Source organism: Mauremys reevesii, linkage group 1 (genome assembly GCF_016161935.1).
Source record: "Mauremys reevesii isolate NIE-2019 linkage group 1, ASM1616193v1, whole genome shotgun sequence".
Lineage (NCBI taxonomy): Eukaryota > Metazoa > Chordata > Testudines > Geoemydidae > Mauremys > Mauremys reevesii.
The window spans coordinates 59,180,859-59,200,305 of record NC_052623.1 but is presented as its reverse complement, the minus strand read 5'-3'; the positions used below and the strand labels follow the sequence as shown (position 1 = coordinate 59,200,305).

General features: G+C 38.5%; 1 protein-coding gene across 1 annotated transcript in view; it reads right to left on the bottom strand.

Annotated features, from left to right (window-relative positions):
- COG6 (component of oligomeric golgi complex 6) overlaps positions 1-19,447 on the bottom strand; it is a 76,303-nt gene that overhangs the window by 20,156 nt on the left and 36,700 nt on the right. Inside the window, exons 10-13 of the mRNA XM_039492992.1 lie at positions 19,295-19,386; positions 8,823-8,887; positions 4,218-4,309; positions 2,364-2,481 (exon numbers count right to left, since the gene is read on the bottom strand). Coding sequence (XP_039348926.1) covers positions 2,364-2,481; positions 4,218-4,309; positions 8,823-8,887; positions 19,295-19,386 — 367 coding nt within the window. The remainder of the gene's footprint in view (positions 1-2,363; positions 2,482-4,217; positions 4,310-8,822; positions 8,888-19,294; positions 19,387-19,447) is intronic.

Here is a 19,447-nt window from a genome sequence, read left to right as displayed (position 1 = left end):
CCTACAGTTTTTAAATTGAACAAGTTGTTGCCATGGATTTGAGGGGTGTGTATACCCAGAATGTGATCAAGTTAACTGCAACCATATAATGTGCATTCAGCCACTCTAAATTAATGAAATAGAACACCACATAGTTAAGGGTTAATTTGGAGACAGGCTTTCAGAAGGTTAGTTCTATCTGGCTCTGGTAGTTGAGTGGAGGAGGGGAGGAGAGGAGGCAGACAAACAACTGAAACCAAAAAAAAACCTTGGTGGTTTGGGAAAATCTGATATTAAAATTATAGTAGTTAAGGAAGAGATGAAAGTGATGATGTCATTGTGACTCATTTGTTTTGCAGAAGTTAGTTATAAAAGATTAACTAATAGAGTATACTTGGAAGCAGTCCTCTGAAGGCATCTTGAGAGACATTTTTCCTGACACCTTTTCTCCCTGGTTGGTGAGCAACTGGCCACTGCGAACCTGCTGTTAATTACTCAATACTGTTCCAGATATTAGGTAAATATCCGGGAAGTATGGAGTACGGTGAGAAAAAAGGTACTCCAAGCGTTTGGCTACCACACAGTACTGCTTGTCTGCCCTCTTGTATGTAGGTAGGAGGGTAATTGGTGTTTGCAAAATAGTATGGGCAGGTAACAAGAAGGCATCATTAGCAGCAGGGCTATCTTGCCTTGAGGAGAGGTATGCAAGATATCTACCAACGATTGTTGAGATTCCTGTATCTCCTCTTAGGGATCTGCAAAGTCTCAGCCAGTCTCTTTATCAGTTCCTGAAAGATGTTGCAATCATCAGCATAGGATGCAGGAGGAGGCATAACAACCTCATCTGGGGAGGAAGAGGATTTGTTTGAAGGGTGTGTCACCTCCTCTGCCCTTAGCTCCTGTTCTTCCAAAGAGTCTCCCTAGGGAAGAGAGTCCCATCTACTGGTGCCTACTCATCTTGATGGTGGTTCTTATGTGGGGACATCCTATAGAACTGGTCACTGTAGGGAGCCACAGGTTCCAAAAAACACACTGTGGAGGAGCATAGGCAAAGGGGAAGGAATCCCAAGGTATTGCTGCCAGGGAGCGTGGATTGGACAATGACTAGTCCTTAGAGTCTCATCATCTTGGTATGCCATGAACGGAGGCTGGAATGGGAAGAATTCCACCACCTCGACAGAAATTTCCAAGTCAGAGGAAGTGCCATCCCCTGTATCCAAGGGAAGAGCTGGGGTGTTGGTACTAGTGGCCGTGTCGGTATTGGAGGCCAAATGAGTACGTACTAGCATCTGCATCAATATCGGTGGCTGATTTTGTGTGTGAAGGTGCAGAGGTACTGGAGAATATGTCAGTGTATGCATATATGTTGATACTGGCAGGAGATGCCTCTCTGATACTTGTAGTAGACGGGATTCAGGTCTTTCCAACACCTGGAGAACCTCACGGAAGAGAAACATGGTCAGTACTGGTGATCCTGGGCAGTGCTCCTCAGGATGGGATGGGTCGAGCAGTATCAGAGATGATACGGACTGTATATTCCTCAGGTCTCAAGGAGCAATTCATAAGGAGTAGCTTCAATCTGTCCTCCCTCATCTTTTTGGATCTACTTTTGAATCTGAAGCAGACCTTACATTCAATGGGACACTGGACTCTGAAGCAGCTGGAATGATCCTTGCTGAGGGGAAAGGACCAGGGACAGATCTGGCATGGTTTGAAGCTCATAGTTTTGGGCATAACCCATGTAAGATAGGCTGCAAACAAGAGAGAGGCTGTGGGGGAGAAGGCCATGACTACGAATGTGGGCGGGGAATCCTCATGAAAGTACAAACCTATGCTATAAAATAGAGAAGAAAACTACAAGCTAAGTAAAAAAGGACAAATTACTAAAAAAGTAAAGAAGAAAATAGGCAAGCTAAGGAGCTAGCTTGTTGGTCCTGCTTTGAGCAGGGGATTGGACTAGATGACCTTCTGAGGTCTCTTCCAACCCTAATATTCGATTATTCTAGATAGCAGACACCGCAACACTCTGTCTCAAGCTACACAGGTGGCTGAGAAGGAACTGGAGTGGTGATGCGTCTGTCCCTACCTATATACCCTCGGTCTGGAGCATGAGGGTGTATAGTGCGCAGGTATGGACCTGCAGAAGCTGCTAACAAAAAGTCTGATCGGAAATGCGCACACATTTATAATTGGGCAACTGGTAGGGACAATAACGTGAATAATTTACTGTATGTGTTACAGAGCACATGGAAACATGAAATGTCAATTTTAAGATAATTAATCAAAATGTAAACAACAATTTTTACTCCAATAGTTTCCTTATATTAAGGAAAAACTGGAGAATTTGTTTTAAAATATGAAAAGCTTATATTTCTGAAACAAACCTTTTCCATTAGTTTACTTGCATGTAGGCTCAGACTATTGAAGAATATCTTTTTGCTTAATAAATGCATTTCTTCAATTGTGGTTAACAACGTAGCTGCACTGTTTCCCAAAATACCACTGAACAAAAAAAGAAAATATTTTGTTAAATCCAAGAAAAATATAAAACAGATCCAGATATTTTAGTCAATGTTCAAGAATATGACACCAAGTCTAAAAGTTGGAAATGCAGAGTGAACTGTCATAGGAAACAGCTTCCCCTATTAACTAATTCTAATAATAATTTGTAAAATAGGATGATTGGTGAGAACAAGCACCTCCAGCCAAGATAATAAACAATTAGATACTATCTCAGCTATAACATGCATAACTTAAATTAAGTAATATATTCCACTAAAAAAATATTGGAATTACAGCTTTGTTGAAAAGGAAACTATCTAAGCATCCGATTCAGGTTTTGCCTTAGTCGGTTTTTGTTTGAATATTTAAAGCCAACAAGGAAGAGAAAATGCTAAATTTTCAGTTATACAGCAAAACATAGTACATAATGAAACTAATATTTTATTTTTTCAAGATAGGCTAAAAATATTTACCTATCCAATACGCTACTGTCTTTTTAAATAAGTGGGGAAAAAAAATGCTCAACTTTGTTTCTGCTATAGAGAATAAAATCCAAATGAGAAAGATGTGTTGATAACGTCATTCCATCTCCACTACTTTCCAGATAAATATGTCTCTTCACATACAAAATTGTACTCTTTAACACTTTAAAAATTGGCTACTGGAAGTGTAAAATTAGTTTATTAGTTTTACTACAACTGTGTTATACCCATTATGCCATGACACTTTTTTACACGCTTCTTGCATATGAGTTTGTCGTCTAAATTAAAAGTGATTCTAAGTTACTCGGGTAAAAACTATCATATCTGAATGAGACTAATGTGACACCCTTAAAAAAAATAGCAGCGTGGTTTTCAAAGCACTATCAGCCCCAGTACAGTCACCAAAGTCTCAAATTAGACCTTGCTATAGTAATTAGATCAGTTTCCCTCTATTTTTGAAAAAAAACATTTGGCTAGTAGGATCAGTACTATAATCTTTCACCTTTAAACAATGCCTATAGTTAAGGCTGCCAAACACTCCCCATTATAAGATTGTTTTCAGTTGCTTGTAACTACTAAATTTTAACTGTTTGGGCTTAAAAAAAAATAAAGAGAGAATTCTTGTCTTCCTCACCCACTTTTGGAAAGTTTTAGCAAAAATGGTTCTGCCAATTTGAGAACAAGATTAGGGGAAAATATGCTGTTTAATTTATTAAAAAAATTCTTACAACTGTTTTACTGAGAAACTGTACTGCCTCATGCTTTAGAGTAGGGATTTCAAATTTGGCAGACAGGTTGACTTTATGTTAGGGATGTGCCTTTTACTGTTCCCATGTACATATTCGGAGACTTGTAAAGCATTTAAACTGAAGCTAAGGTTTCAACAGGTAACTTTAATTCTGGCATTTCCTAACTTTGGAGTATTTAATTTTGCAACCTTAATATTCTTTTAATGTAGTTTTTTGTGTGCACTTTAATATCTACAATTCTACAGAGTGATAAAGTATGTCTATGTGTTGAATTTTTTTTCCATTTACAGGCAGATTTCTATTAAAATAATTGATTATTACTTCAGGTCAGGGCTGTCTCTCTCTCTTTGTTCCGTACACAGCTGAGCACAGTCAGAACTCAAACAAACCCCCTCCAAAAACAAAAACAAAACAAAGCAAAACAGAGGAAGTGTTTTTTACTGTACCAGAATTGGTGCATGTTCAAACAGGAGAGTTACTTAACATGTTTAGTAATTCTGTATACCTGATTGTATGGTGATAGAACTTGAGAAGATTAGATATTTTGTATAATAAAACTGCTCCTGGTTCAGCAACAATCACCTGCTCAATTCTGACCTGTGGAACAAAAAATAATCATTTTTATTTATAGGCCTATTCTGAAAATCAGCCTCTACGCTTTTACATGCATTAGGGATATTCATGGACAAATAAACTTTGCAAGCAGCATAAGAACATCATATTGTCTGCTTATATTGCAGGATTCCTCTTAAACAGGGCATTTTTTTGCAGCAAGCTGAAGGGCAGAAAACAAGCAGGTGTATGCCACTCCTTAGCAATGGCCCTATTTCCCATAGAGTTTTGTATGCAACTTGTTGCTGGAAATTTCTATATAATGAGATCATTTTGTGGATTGGCACCAGTACATACTGGAATTCCACCCAGCCCTGAATAGCAAGAACAGCTGCAAAATCCCTAAATTACAACAGATCATCAATGGCAGCACTCAGCAGAGATGCAGAATAATCAGAACTGATATATCAGGGGGTTTATTTAAGTTTATTTTACCTGATTTAATCTCACTTCCGAGTCATGACCTCTAGCCAGTACTTTATCTTGGAGAGATGCTAACGGTAGGTAAACCAATATATTCGAAGCTAATACATGCATTTATTGACACGCTGACTGGGCCAAGAAATGATGGATTACAGAGCAAAACAGGCCTGATTTCTTTCGCCTCCATGGCACATGCAGCCTCCACACAATCATAAGAGGGCTGCCCCATGATCAGTTTTTAGGCATTTATGAAGCAATCATGGTCAATGACTATTATAGCACTATTCCTCAAGTGCTTATGTGTGACAAGTCCATCTACATATTGCTAACCATTCATCATCCTTCCAAATTATTTGTTTGCTGCTCAGTATAGCGTCCTAGGGTCAGATTCACAAAGAAAATTAGTTGTGGTGACACTGAGCGTTGCCATGCCTAAATTTTAGGCACCTAGAAAGTCACTGAGATTCACAAAGCCTGAGTTTGGCACTTAGGCTCCCTATTCACTGAATGGGGAAAGATAGGTGTATCAGAATGGGATATACAAAAACCAGCACCCTAGATAGCTCCTCACCTAAGCTAGTCAATCGGAGGTGCAAAGCGAAGGGCATATATTAAACTTCACCCCTCTTGGGGATAGGCGCCTCAAGTTGGGCTGCAAAGAGGCATTTTCCTCTGCTTGGGATTCTCAGCTGCAAAACCTCTCTTGGCATTAGGTAGCTATGCATTTTGGCAAGAAGCCGAGGGGAGGCCCTCCCTTGTAACTTAATGTCCAGTGGTCAGGGCACTCACAAGGGATGTTGGAGTCCCTAGGTCAAATCACTGGACCGGGGGAATGGATTTTGGGTCTCCCACATCCCAGGTGATACCCTAACTACTGGGCTAAAAGTTATAAGGGAGCTCCTCCTCCCCATATAGGCAAGTTTTACCAGGCTGACATCTATCACCATCACACTTTCTGATTTTTTTTTTTCGGTTGTGTGTTTTGGGAGGACAGATAGGATGCTAGGAATTCTATATTTAATTGTCTTTAGTAGAATATCAAAACCTTTTAAAATCACAAGGAAAATAATATTTTGTGATTTTTAACCACAGTCTCCTCTACGATGAAATGGAAGAGTTAACTCAGATCAAATTTTTAACCTTAATTCCTATCCAGGTGCCTAAATAAAAGTGGCCTTATTTTTCCAGTCCCACTGAAGCAAAGAGAGTTGCAGATTTTCAACCTTTCTGAAAATTAGGCTGCTTTTTATTAGGGTTGTCAAACAGTTAAAAAAAATCATCAGAATTAAATCGTGAGATTAAACAAAATAATCACGATTAATCAGTTTTAATTGTACTGTTCAATAATAGAATTTAAATTTATCTTTTTTTATGTTTTTCTACATTTTCAAATGTATTGATTTCAATTGCAACACAGAATACAAAGTGTACAGTGCTCACTTTATATTTATTTTATTACAAATATTTGCAATGTAAAAACAAAAGAAATAGATTTTTTCAATTCACCTCATACAAGTATTGTAGTGCAATCTCTATCGTGAAATCGCAACTTATAAATGTAGAATTAAAAAAAACAAACCTGCCCTCTCAAACTTTAGAACCTACAAGTCCATTCAGTCCTACTTCTTGTTCAGCCAATTGCTAAGCGATTGCACTAGAAATTGCTAAAGAAATTGCTAAAGAGATTGCACTACAGTACTTGTATTAGGTGAATTGAAAAATACTATCTTTTGTTTATCTTTTTTAAAATGAAATATTTGTAATAAAATATAAAGTGAGCACTTTACACTTTGTGTGTTGTAATTGAAATCAATATATTTAAAAATGTAGAAAACATCCAAAATATTTGTAATAAATTTAAATTGATATTCTATTGTTTACCAGTGCAATTAAATCTGTGATTAATTGCAACTTTTAAAAAATCTAGTTAATTTGTTTTGCGTTAATCGCCTGAGTTAACTGCGATTAATTGACAGCCCTACTTTTTATTTTAACTCACTTATTTTAGGCACCTACGCTTGAAAATTGTGACCTTTAAGATCTATAAGCACAAGTAAAATATCATTAAGAAATGGGGAAAAATTCTATTCCATATAACCAAACTATTTCTTCAAATGTTAGGAAATTACACGGAAAGACATCTTTATAAACAAGTCTAAACCATCAAAAAAAGTCATATACAATCCTGTATATATTCAGATGTAATCAGAGAAGAAAAGCAAGTCTATCTTAAAAGAAGTGTTAATGTAACACCTAACTTTCAAATGCTTAGGGAAAGGAGGGTGCTGCACTATATTGTGAGAAGCAAGTTTTGAAGTTGTGAAATGTTATGGTGGTTACATGATTAATGGTGCTTTCTCCTTTGTCTTTTCTTACACACACTCGCTCTCTCTTTCTCTCTCACTTTCTGATCCTCCTTTCAATTTTTCACTTTTCCAATCAAGGACACGGGGATATTTCAGCCACAACCTGCTTTTTAATATGTAGATTACCAGACATTTTACAGTATTAGTCAACTAGTCAGATAGGATATTTTAAGGAATTTTATTCTAATTTTTCTACTTTAAAAAACTGATTTATAGATTATATGGAAGTATGCCTTATTAGTAGATTACTAATTTTAAATTAATTATACTGAATTTACTTTTTATTTGTGCTGAGTCTAAATTATAAGAAGTATGGCAATGTCACATATCTGATTTGTAGGTTTTTCATTACACTTAATGAACAGAGTTCATTTCTATTATATGCAATGAGGTAGAATGATGATTTGAAAAATGATGGAATCCTCTAATCTTTCATTTGTTGCACAATTACATGTTTATTAGGAATCTCAATTAAATGTGTTCTTAATCCAGTGCTTCACCCAAAAGTATTTTGCACTCAATACTAAAGACGCAGTATTGTATCAATTTAACTCTAAATTCAGAAGTTTCCTTTCTTTGCCTTTCTGGAAAGAAAAAGGAGGCTTTTATGACTAGTCCCAAATCTGAACACTAGATCTGAGCACCCTTGAACTTTGGAAGACATCCGATATGGATCAGAATACCTTAGAACCATACATAAAATGGGAAGATCTCTTTTTAATACAGATGTGCTATAAAAATTTAAATTTAATAAAATCTAGGGCCCTACCATATTCACGGTCCATTTTGGTCAATTTCACGGTCATAGGGTTTAAAAAAATCATAAATTTCATGATTTCAGATATTACCATCTGAAATTTCACGGTGTTGCAATTGTAGGGGTCCTGACCCAAAAAAGGAGCGTGCATGCGTGTGTGTAGGAGGGGGAGGCTGACAAGGTTATTGTAGTGGGTGTTGCGGTACTGCTACCCTTACTTCTGTGCTGCTGCTGGCGGTGGTGCTGCTGTCAGAGTTGGGTGGTCTGAGAGCGGCAGCAGTTCTGAAGGCAGAGCCACCACCAGCAGCGCGGAAGGATGGTATGGTATGGTATATGATATGATATTGCCACCCTTACTTCTGCGCTACTGCCTTCAGAGCTGGGCCCTCGGTCAGCAGCCATCACTCTGCCCATCCAGCTCTGAAGGCAGCAGTGCAGAAGTAAGGGTGGCATGGTATGGTATTGCCATTCTTACTTTTGCACTGCTGCTGGTGGGGCACTGCCTTCAGAGCTGGGCGCCCAGCCAGCAGCTACTGTGCTCTGGCCGTCCAGCTCTGAAACCCATGCAGAAGTGAGCATGGCAATACCATGTCCCAACTAAAATAACTAAATAACTAAAATAACTAAAATAACCTTGTGACCCCGCCCATAACTCCCTTTTAGGTCAGGATCCTCAATATAAGAAACATTGGTCTCCCCTGTGACATTTGTATAGTATGGGGTAAACACACAAAAGAAAGACCAGATTTCATGGTCCATGACCGGTTTTTCATGGCCGTGAATTTGGTAGGGCCCTAATAAAATCCCTCAATATTCAAGTTATGTATGTACCACTCTTGGTAATACACTGTTATTGTCTTCAGCTGAGATATGACAAAATGCATTTTGCAATAAAAACATAATACAGCTTTAATGAGGCACACACAAAACACACACAAACAAAATATTCCACCTTCAGAGGTCTGCAGACACCTTCTGTGATGTGACCAACTACTTCTTGTACATTTTCTTCCACACCTACAGTTAAAAGGAAACATACAGTAAGCATTATACAAATTTATTTTAGTTTCTTTTCTTCTACACATTTGCTAATTTTGTTTTATCTTATGTCATACCTCTTCACTAAAAGCAATTTACATGCACCTGCCATAGCATACCATAAACACATACCCGTTCATTGGGACCTTAGCTAGTTCAAGTGATTAGTGCAAACACATCCTTTCTCACAAAATAAACCAACAAACTATTGTCCTGTCTTCTTGTCATGAAACAGAAAAGCAGTACTGTCATACATTTTTCCAACTGGAAATACCTGCCCTACAGGTCTCAATATAATACTGTCTCAAAATATATTATCAGAGATAGTAAATCTCTAATTGTAATTTAAAACCTATCAACATGAGTTCAACCTCAGATGAAGCCCATGAGGTAAATTGTGTGGTTAAGCCACGTGATAAAATCAGGTGATACTAGACCACGTTACTTCCCTATTTCACACCAAAACAGATTATCTTTCAGCAACAAAATGAAGACACGAATTGTGAACACAGTAATCCTTGGGAAGCAAGATCAGAGACAAGCCACATCATTTTATATTAACGTGAAAGAGGTTGTTTATGAAGAAGCAACTAAAACAAGGCAACTACACTGAATTAAGAGTTTTAATGCCATAAATTGGTAATCAATAGTCACTCAGAAATTTAACATGTATAAAACATTGACAATAAGGAAAATCAGTTAACATAAGAGAGCATGATGCACCTATTTTGTAACTACTATTATCTACAAGAGACGTTCCTGATTCTGCATTATCCCTTTTAATAGAGTTTAGCTGTATTTTAGTGCTCATCAAAACAATAAATCCTTGCCCACATACACAATAGAAGATTAAAAACAGGTTAAAAATGAAAAATCTATATCTTAATGCATATAGGTTACATTTTAAGTTGCAGAAACGTAAAAATTCAGGTAGTAATACTTTACACACAGCAACAATGATTTGTTCATACTGCACAGGGCTTTGGAGTGGGGCTGGAGCACGGAGCAGTGGAGCAGTAGGTTTTTGCCCGGAGCTGGAGTGGAGCTGGAGCACGAGCACAGAAAATCTTGACTGCTCCATTGCTCCAGGTTTTTTTTTTCATTTTCAATCCAAAATGAATGATATTTAGCAAGAAAGTCCTAAAGGTGTCAAAAAGTTTCAGATTGTATAACAACTGATATTAACATATACTTTACCACTTTACGTAATATGTCACAGTTATTCTCACTTCGGCCGAAATCAAGATTTAATGTACAGATACAAAATTACAAAGTTTTTTGGAGATATGTTTTATTAAAGAATCAGATAATTATTAGACATCCGGCAACACTGCAGACTGCTCCCACCCTTGTGCCAAGGTTAAGCGAGCATGTACTCACGTAGATTAGTTAGATTAGTATGTGTTGATACTTCTTTTGTAAGGGTTGAACAACGAGACGCGTTGAGTGCTGCGATTACGGAAAAGTGTGACGCAAGACGCAACATTTAAGATATCACAAACAGGTATATTGCAAAAAAATAAAGTTTTTGTTTATTGCTATATTAAGATACACAAGAGATATTAATCACTTAAGCTCATTTCTCACACAGGCTCCTGTTACCGGTACATTTGTTCATTTGTACATGCTCCCGTATCACTCTGGCGGACTTATTTTATATGTCATCTGTTCAACGGTCTTTTGGTAGTGTTGTTTGTAATTTTAAAATTTACTGAAAATAAGTTGTGTGCAGCAGGCATATGAATATACAGTAAACATTTTGGCATAAATTAGGAGTGATTTTTGTGATATATCCAGAGTGATTGGAAAATGTCCAACACAACTTTGGGGGTGAATCCTTAGGTCATTTTAAGAAAAAATGTTTCTATGAACACGTGTCCTAAAATTCTTCCTCAGGGAGCTACAATCACTTGAAGGAGGTGATGAAAAGTTAATTTCTGATTAATATGTCAAAAATGCTTTAATATAAAAGTAATGAAATTATGTCTGTGTCTTAGCGTTAGTATGTGCTACCATATTACATTATCCAAAATTATTTAAACCATAGGTGTCCCGAACTGGCAGTTGGTCATTTTTATTTCATATTTCAAGAAAGGCTTGTTGACGACTGCCCCTGGCTACAAGCGGTAATATTATCTTCCATAATAAGTTAATAATTTTTGGTTATTTATTATGACGTTTAAAATTTATGGTTCCAAAGTTGAAAAATAAGTAATAAGTAAAATTGTTTGTATCATTCTAACCATCTAAGCAGATTAAAATTTTTAAAGTCTCCTTGGAAATGGTTAATTATACAAAATAAATTAAGAGTACCATTTTAATGCATGTTTTAGCATTAAATCATATTCAAGGGTCGTATCTGTTAAATACTCAAAGATTTAAAAAAATATTAAATAAAATTAGACCAGTCCCCCCAGTTCATGACGCCTGTAGTTTAAATGATTTTATTTGAAAGATGTTGTATGATAGAACATTGGAAATAAACTGTAACGGGAAAGCGGATTCAAACTGCAAGCACAGTCCTTTTAATAAAGAGAGCAAATTTTTAGAAATATGTTTTTCCTTCATCAGGCTGGAAACATTATACAAGATAGAGCAAATAACAGGCTCTATCGTGTATAATCTATTCAGGCTGACGAAGGAAAAAATTTCTAGAAATTTGCTCTCTTTATTAAAAGGACTGTGCTTGCAGTTTGAATCCGCTTTCCTGTTAAAGTTTATTTTCAATCTTGTAACGTGTAGCCTCGTTACTTCCCAACAATTAATGTTGTAGAACAGTGATAGTACGTACTAACGCTATGGCACGTACCAAATTTCATTGATATATCCATATTAAAGTGCTTTTGAGATATTAATTAAAAACTTGGAAAATATTTCAAATATTTTTACTGCAAAATTTCATAAGAAAAACTAACTTGCAATTTATAAATAAAAATTTATATTATGTATATTAAATACTTCTTACTTCATTAAAACTGCAAGAAACATGTTAAAATATTAAAATATACTTTAATAATAATTTTGTGTAAAAAGAAAATGCGATAATTTTTGTCCAGAAAATCCAAAATAAATTTGAAGTACCTTAAGTAGTTAGGATATCACAAGCAGGTACATTATAAAAAAATGTAATGCTTTTGTTCATTGTTTTTCAAAGATCATAAACATTTGGATGCGGTAGCCGCACAAGAAGATCTGGCCATGGCTTCAACAAAAAAATCAAATCTGCCCTCCATGATTGATAGCCGATTTACGGAAAAGGATCTCAACGACCTCTTTACTTTTGAATTTGAAAAGCCTAAATTTGGGTTTTGGGGAAAAGCAAAGAAGAAATCGGCACTGTGCAAGGTGGAAAAGGAAGTGAATGGCGAGCTCAAACCATGTAGCTTCAAGAAAAGTGAAGCAAGTGCCATGAAAAGTTTCAACCTTTGGCGGCGTGTAAAACATAACCATCCTGAAAACTATGTGGCTCTGGTTACAAAAAAGGACCAGGAAGATGAGGCAAAACAGAAAGCTGACATGGCTAAAAGGACTTTCATCTGGCTCTTTGAAAACTCCTGGAGAAAAGATATTGTGCTGAGCTTCATCTGAAAAGACTCAAAATTGAGCAAACAAAGCTTGACTCATATTTGAAGTCCTCAAAGGTTACAGTCACCATGGATGCCAATACTTTCTGTGAAGGGCTGATGGAAATAGTTTGCTCGAGTTCAACACTGCTCACTACCTTCAGGCTAAAGAACAAAGGATTCCAAAAAACTGCAGGTGAAATGGGTTGGCAGCTTGGTGTTTCGATGGGGCATGATGCAGTTCACTTTTAGTTGTCAGCACATCTGAGTCTGGTCGCAAAGAGCCCAAGTAAGCTTTAGATTAAAAATTGTGCTACCTGAAAATGGATGCGGCAACCCACGGAAACAAAAATTTCCTTGCAATCAATGCTCAGTACTACGAAGAAGGAAAAGATAAAGCTGTGGTAAAAACCTTGGATATACTCAACACTGAAGGGCATCACAATTCTTCATACATGAAAAGTCAAGTAAAAGCTATTTTAGAAAAATTTGGGATCAGTGAAATCCAAGTGCTGAGCATCTGCATTGACAATGCAGCAAACATGACGTGTGCCATCAAAAATTTCAGCGACAACAATGAAACCATTTCTATCTCTGAGAACAGGGATGTGGACAGAACTGAAGCTATTTTGCCTGAAGGAACTAAAGGAATGGATGAAATTGAATTAAACATGGATGCTGCTGCGCAATGGGTTAATGACCCTAGCCTCATACTTCCAACATGGCTTTATGAGGACGACTCAAAAGTCCAACTGATGAGGTGTGGTATTCACACTCTTCAGTTGGCAATCTGGGATGGACTAATCAAAGAACATGCCAAGAAATTACTGGCAAAAATTCGACAAGTCGTTGTCAATCTATGAACCCCAAGTATTCGAAGTGTTCTGCTTGATCTACATGGGGTAACTCAATCATTGGCTATTGTGACTTGCTGGGGTTCAACATTTGCGATGATTGATCGGCTTCTTGTTTTTCAATTTTACTGTGAACAAGTGGCTACTGCTGGAACAAGAGAACTCAAGTTAACAAAAGCTGAATGGGATGAAGTGAAGAACCTGCGAGACCTCTTGGCAAAGCCAAACCAAACAACCATGAATCTTCAAGCTGTCGATGTAACCCCGGGAGTTTTAATGAAGAAACGGCGAAAATTGTCAAAATTCTTGCAAGAAAATGGTGGACAAATTGCAGAAGGAATTCTATCCTCCATGCAGAAACGTGAAGAGAAGCTTTTTGACAATATTCATTTCCTTGCTGGAGTTATTTTGACCCATGGTACCGGATTCTTCTTACTTCAAGAGAAATACCAAAGGCAAAGGAAGGGTTCCTTGATATTGCTCGACGACTCGAAAAACAAAATCTATCGCTACATTTGAACTTGGCGAAAGAGGTTGAAGAAAACGAAACACAACAAAAGGAGTCATCAACAATTGAATTTGCGGTTTCGGAAAGTTCACAGCCTTCAGAAATAGCAGGCTGTTCTCAAACTTCAGTCTCCACTCTGAACTCGTTCGAGTGTCCATCCCTGAGATATATTCAACCATCACGAGGAAATGGAGATAATTCAAGCATCAATTCTTCAGAAGATGACGACTTCAAAAAGGAATTGGATTAACAAGAAAGACGCCGGCGAGTTTCTGCGATTCATAATTGTAATGAAGTATTATTTGAAAGACACTTTCTGGAAGATTGTGAGGCGATGGGAGTCTATTGGTGTTTTTGAGGCCATTCACAGCTACCCATGCCGCATTGAGGCTGCCTATATAATTGCTTCGAGCATGCCAACAATTCAAGCTAGTGGAGAGCGACTGTTTTCGGCTTTAAAATTAATTTTCAATGATTTGTGGCAGGCTATGAAAGACTACTTGATTCCTGCAATATTTTTTTACAGAATGAATTATGAATGATTCTAGTTTGTATCTTTGTTGATGGACATTATTTTTATTCAGACGACTTTTAAAACAATGTTTTTTCAAAATTACAGTATGCACTTTTTTATTTAGTAAAAAATTAATCTGAATCTGAGCGTGGAGTCGGAGCGGAGCTGGAGCAGTCATTTGTCGCAACCTGATACGCAGTTATGGCTCTGTATGGCCAATTGTCGGTCCACGGCCATCTTGTCCTGTTAAAAGGACAAGGCAGCCTCCATCTTGGACCAGGTTCTTGTTGCATAGGAAAGGGCAGAGACCTAATCCTGCCCAGCAACACTAAAGTGCTGTGTGTACTTTCCTGTTTTTTTTCTGTTGGGCCGTCTAAAGGTCAGGCTAGTGCAGTGTGCAAAGACCTGATTCTGCCCAGCAACTCCGTAGTATGCATTTTCCCGCTCTTTTTGGGCTCGGTCGTCTGGAGGTCAGGCTAGTTCTGCCCAGCAACTCCAGAGTACTGTATACAGAGACCTAATTCTGCCCAGATACCCCAGTGTGCCGTGTGCAAATCCTGCCGGCGTGGGGGGCAACAGCTCGAAGCCTGGAGGGAGGGGGAACCAGGGACCAATCAGATGTTGACACGAGTGAGACCCTTTCTATAAAACTAGGTTTCCCCCCAAAATCTGTGTGGAGTATCCGCGTGTCAGCTGAAGGGCCTGATCAACCTTTTGGCCAGGGTCTCCTCCCGGTCTAGCTCGTAGTGTGGAGTATCCGCGTGTCAGCTGAAGGGCCTGATCAACCTTTCGGCCAGGGTCTCCTCCCGGTATAGCTAGCTCGTGTTGTGTCGTTTGGATCCATTCTATCAGCTCGTCATGCTTCTGGTGTCTGCTCTGCTGGTCAGCTGCGCCTGGAGTGCGGTATTTGTTTTCTAATTTCTGGCAGTTTGCTTATTTTTTCCTATTTTTCCCCACCCTAACCCAGTACTAAGTGTGTACACAGTGTTAAGGATTAAAGTATTGAGCTCATAATTGCACAATTGCCTAGGTGTATAGCTGTTCTAAGGTTTTAATAAATTGTTTATTGTAAACTGTTTTAAGTGTGTAAGTCACTGCTCTGTCTTTGTCCGGAGTGTTTGTGTCTGGGAGCTGTCTCCACCTGGGGATTAGCTGACCAAGGGGTTCCTGTCCCCACGGTCTGTGTGACTGGAATCTGCCCAACTGCAGCCGCACCACACTCTGGGTTTACCCTTAGTGTGAAAGCAAGGGCGGTTGAGGCAGTGGCCTGTGGGTCTCTTTCCTGTGTTGCACCGGGCACCGCCCTGCCGAACCCGATTCCCATCTTGTGTGATTGGTGTGTCTGCCTATCCAGTGTGGTGCAGTGAGCAGTATAGAATGGTACTGTTAATGATTTTTGGGTTGTTTATATTACCTAACAACATCCCGGCTAAAAATTGCCTCTCTCCCTTGGCCCAAGTTGTAACTTTCCCCCAAATAAACGCAGCCACTTGGCTTTGCACCTTATTCTGGTCCTGCCTGATTTTCCTCTCCCAATATAAAGCTGATCAAACCGCAATCTATTTCGGACATCATTATTGATGCCAGAGCAGAGCTGGAGTGGAGCAATTAAAAAATTTGATTGCTCCAAATCCCTGATACTGCATGCACATACACACATTAATGTAGATTGTTTTTGCACGTAATTTGGTAATTTTCATTTAATAAAAATAAACCTGCCAGCTCTGTTAACTGCACAACAGTTTGCCTTTTTTCCCCTGAAGTCACAGAGCTTTAGAAGGCACCTGCACAGTGGCAGAAAGCAGATGTGAGTAACAGGCAGGAACATATCAAGTATCTTTCTCCCGCTCAGTTTAGGATGCTTTACAGTGGAGTCCCTTTAACTTCACAGGATGGGGACTCTCTGTTGCTTCCCTTTAGCAGAATTCTTGAGATTCTCCCTTCCTGTGGAGCTCAGGAACTCTGCAAGAAAGGAAAGTCTTTCCTATTTCTCTCTGCTGGAGCAACTAAGCTCCACAGAAGGAGAGATAATCTGCCTCTTTTCAGGCTCTACAATTTGAGGGGTAAAATTTCTTTGCACTTGCTATTAGCCCTTTCAAATTTAAAACAGCACAGTTGTTCGACTAAATTAAAAGTTAGAGCTTGAAATGCAAAGCTTTTAAATGGTTTTAAACTATTTTTAACCATGTGATTATGTGCTATTTGACTATTTTTCTTCAAAAACAAAAGGCAGTTTTCTTAAAACGTGAGCTTGGACTTTTCACATTTTTCTTCAAATGTGTCACTTGAGCCTTGAACAGTTTTTCCTCCATCAACACCAAACCTCCATCTTCCTCACTCCCCCTCCCCCCCATTCTGTAGAGAGGGCTGGACCTATAGTGTTTGCAGACTAAAGGAAGTTTTCAGGTGATTCATACATTTTCCTTTTCTTCATTGCTGATGGATTCATAGACCCTACATGGGGCTTACTAAGAAGTGTGAATTTCGGGAGGCAGATATTGAAGTTAACAACTATTTAACTACAAAAATTATTTATGATAGAATTTTGTTGTGGCATCTTACTAAGCTACCTCACTGTGTAACACCAGTCACCTGAAGGCTACATCAGTTGAGGGTTACATAATGATCTTGTATTACCTTAGTTGACATACTCATTGGTGACCAAGTAGCAGCTTTCCATATTTATTTATACAAGGCGTATAATCTCTTCACTCAGGATGTAGCTGCTGCTCATGGCCTGATCCAGTTCCCACTTAAGCCTTCCAGTTGATTTCAATAGGAGTTGGAATAGGCCTTTAGTGAGTAGTCTCACCTAACAGGCTTATGGATGATTTGGAATCCTTTCCTCATAAACTGCAGGAGAATTTTCAAGCAGGATATCAGTCTTTAACATCTCTGTGCACGATGTTCTCTCCAAAATGCTTGGAATTTGGAGAGAATGACAAGTGACCTATTTTTGTGGGAAATGAAATTTTACTTTGAGCTTGAATGCTGGGTTTGCCTTAAGACTACATTGTTGGAGTGCAGCTTTCCCCAGGAGACTCCCAGTTTTGGATAGCTTGTCATGGGTTCTCAGTTAGGTACTTGATTCTCCAAGAAAACTAAACAGGAATTGTGGTCAGACACTCTTCCTATGCACACTCCTAGCCTCTTACAGTTGATATGGGTACTTCCACCTTTTCATATTCTCTGTATATATAAATATCTTCTTACTGTATGTTCCATTCTATGCATCCGATGAAGTGGGCTGTAGCCCATGAAAGCTAATGCTCTAATAAATTTGTTAGTCTCTATGGTGCCACAAGTACTCCTGTTCTTTTTGCTGATACAGACTAAACACAGCTGCTACTCAAACTCCTAGTCTTCATATCCTTGGATACGTTGGTCCAGTCTATGGTTAAGGGTGGTTATGGCTATAGATACTAGCAGTGCATGTGGTAAAGCATCTAACCCCCAATTCCTATTATATAACCTCAGAAGGGAGCATTTAAGTAGAGAGCCTTACACTCCCAGTATATAGTGATTTCAGAGTAGGAAGTGAGGCTGTGGGGAGAGGAGTGACTGTAAGGCACAGCCTGCAGCAAAAGCAAAGCATGGAGATGGACTCAGATTCCAGCTTTCAGAGAGCTCTTCCTAAGAGAGTGTCCCCTGCCAAAAGAAGTGGAAGTATAACGCTCCCGTGGCACATGTAAAACTAATGGAATTGACATGTCTTTTCCTCTTCCACACCCCACAGCAGTGTCTGGGCTTCTTGCTCCCCCTTCATTAGTGTCTGGAGTTTGTAATGGGACACCCCATCAGATTGTCAGTAAATAAATATATTAAACACGATACAAAAAACTATTCAATTTTTATAGTGTGCCTATAACTGGAGCAGAACAACTGATAATGTGGTGAGAGTTGGGGATAGCAGAAAATGTTTAAACATTTTCAAAGGACAAAATATACATAACCACAAAATAGGACAAAATTTCCACACTTCTCAATCTTTGGCTTTATTGTGGTTTGATGGAAACTGGAAGCTCTTCCAACACCCTTCTTGCTGATGTGACATCTATTAGGAATGCCACTTTCTACTCCCAAAAGTACAGGAAAACAAGGGTGCGTTAAACAAGTCAGATTAAATTTAAATCCCAGGGCAGGGCCCTGTGACCAGTTAAGGTCCAAGTAGCTGTTCATATCTCAGTATGACAAGAACTTGGCTTTCACTGGTAACTCTCAATACCTGTTATAGGTGAGGCATGTACGCTCAACTGTAACAAGCCCCTGGTTGTAGCTACAGAAGTAGATCACACTGGCATCTTCTAGAGGGATTACCACTGTACTACTGACAACAGGTCCAAATCTGCCTCAAAAGCTGCAAGCAGGCTGAAGACTCAATGGAGGCTCTGTGGACTAGTTGATGCAGAAGAATTTGAAAATGATGGAGTTGCATAGGTGTAACCAGGGGTCCTATTTGGCATTTGGACCATTTTAATGGTGATATGGTGCAAGATGGAAGGAAGCCAGACTTGCCTCATAGGCTGAGCAGGAGCATGCAGTGCAGGCTGTTAGAAAAATATTTGTTTACTAGAAAAAGTAAATCTGATTCCAAAATCTCCAAGATACAAGCAGGGTACACTACAATGGCATTTTTACAAAGTTCCTTTTCAGAAATGCTCTTGAGTTCTGAAGTCTAGCATGAAAGGTTCCCTTCTAAATCTAAATATATTGAGAGGGCAGGAAAATGCACACATTAGCGAACTTTGAAATATCCTCTTTGATTAATGGTTTTCTTCCTAGCAAACTGAACTATTACATTTTCTGAAGTCATTTACAATACCATTTACCCTCAGTGGAACAACTGAAGTCCACTCTAGGAGTTTTGTTGTAGTTTTCTGGTATATTGCTCACCACTAACTTCAGTTTCTACAGATTTGCAAAATATGCATTAAAATCTAATAATACCTTGAGTAGTTACAAGCTTTAACATAGCTTCCAGATGTTCTTTTTCAGAAGCAGTAGCTTGATGCAGCCATGCCAACATGTCTCCTACATATCTAAATAAAAACAAGAATTGCTACATAAAGGATTTATTGTATGAATGACAAAAAGATTATG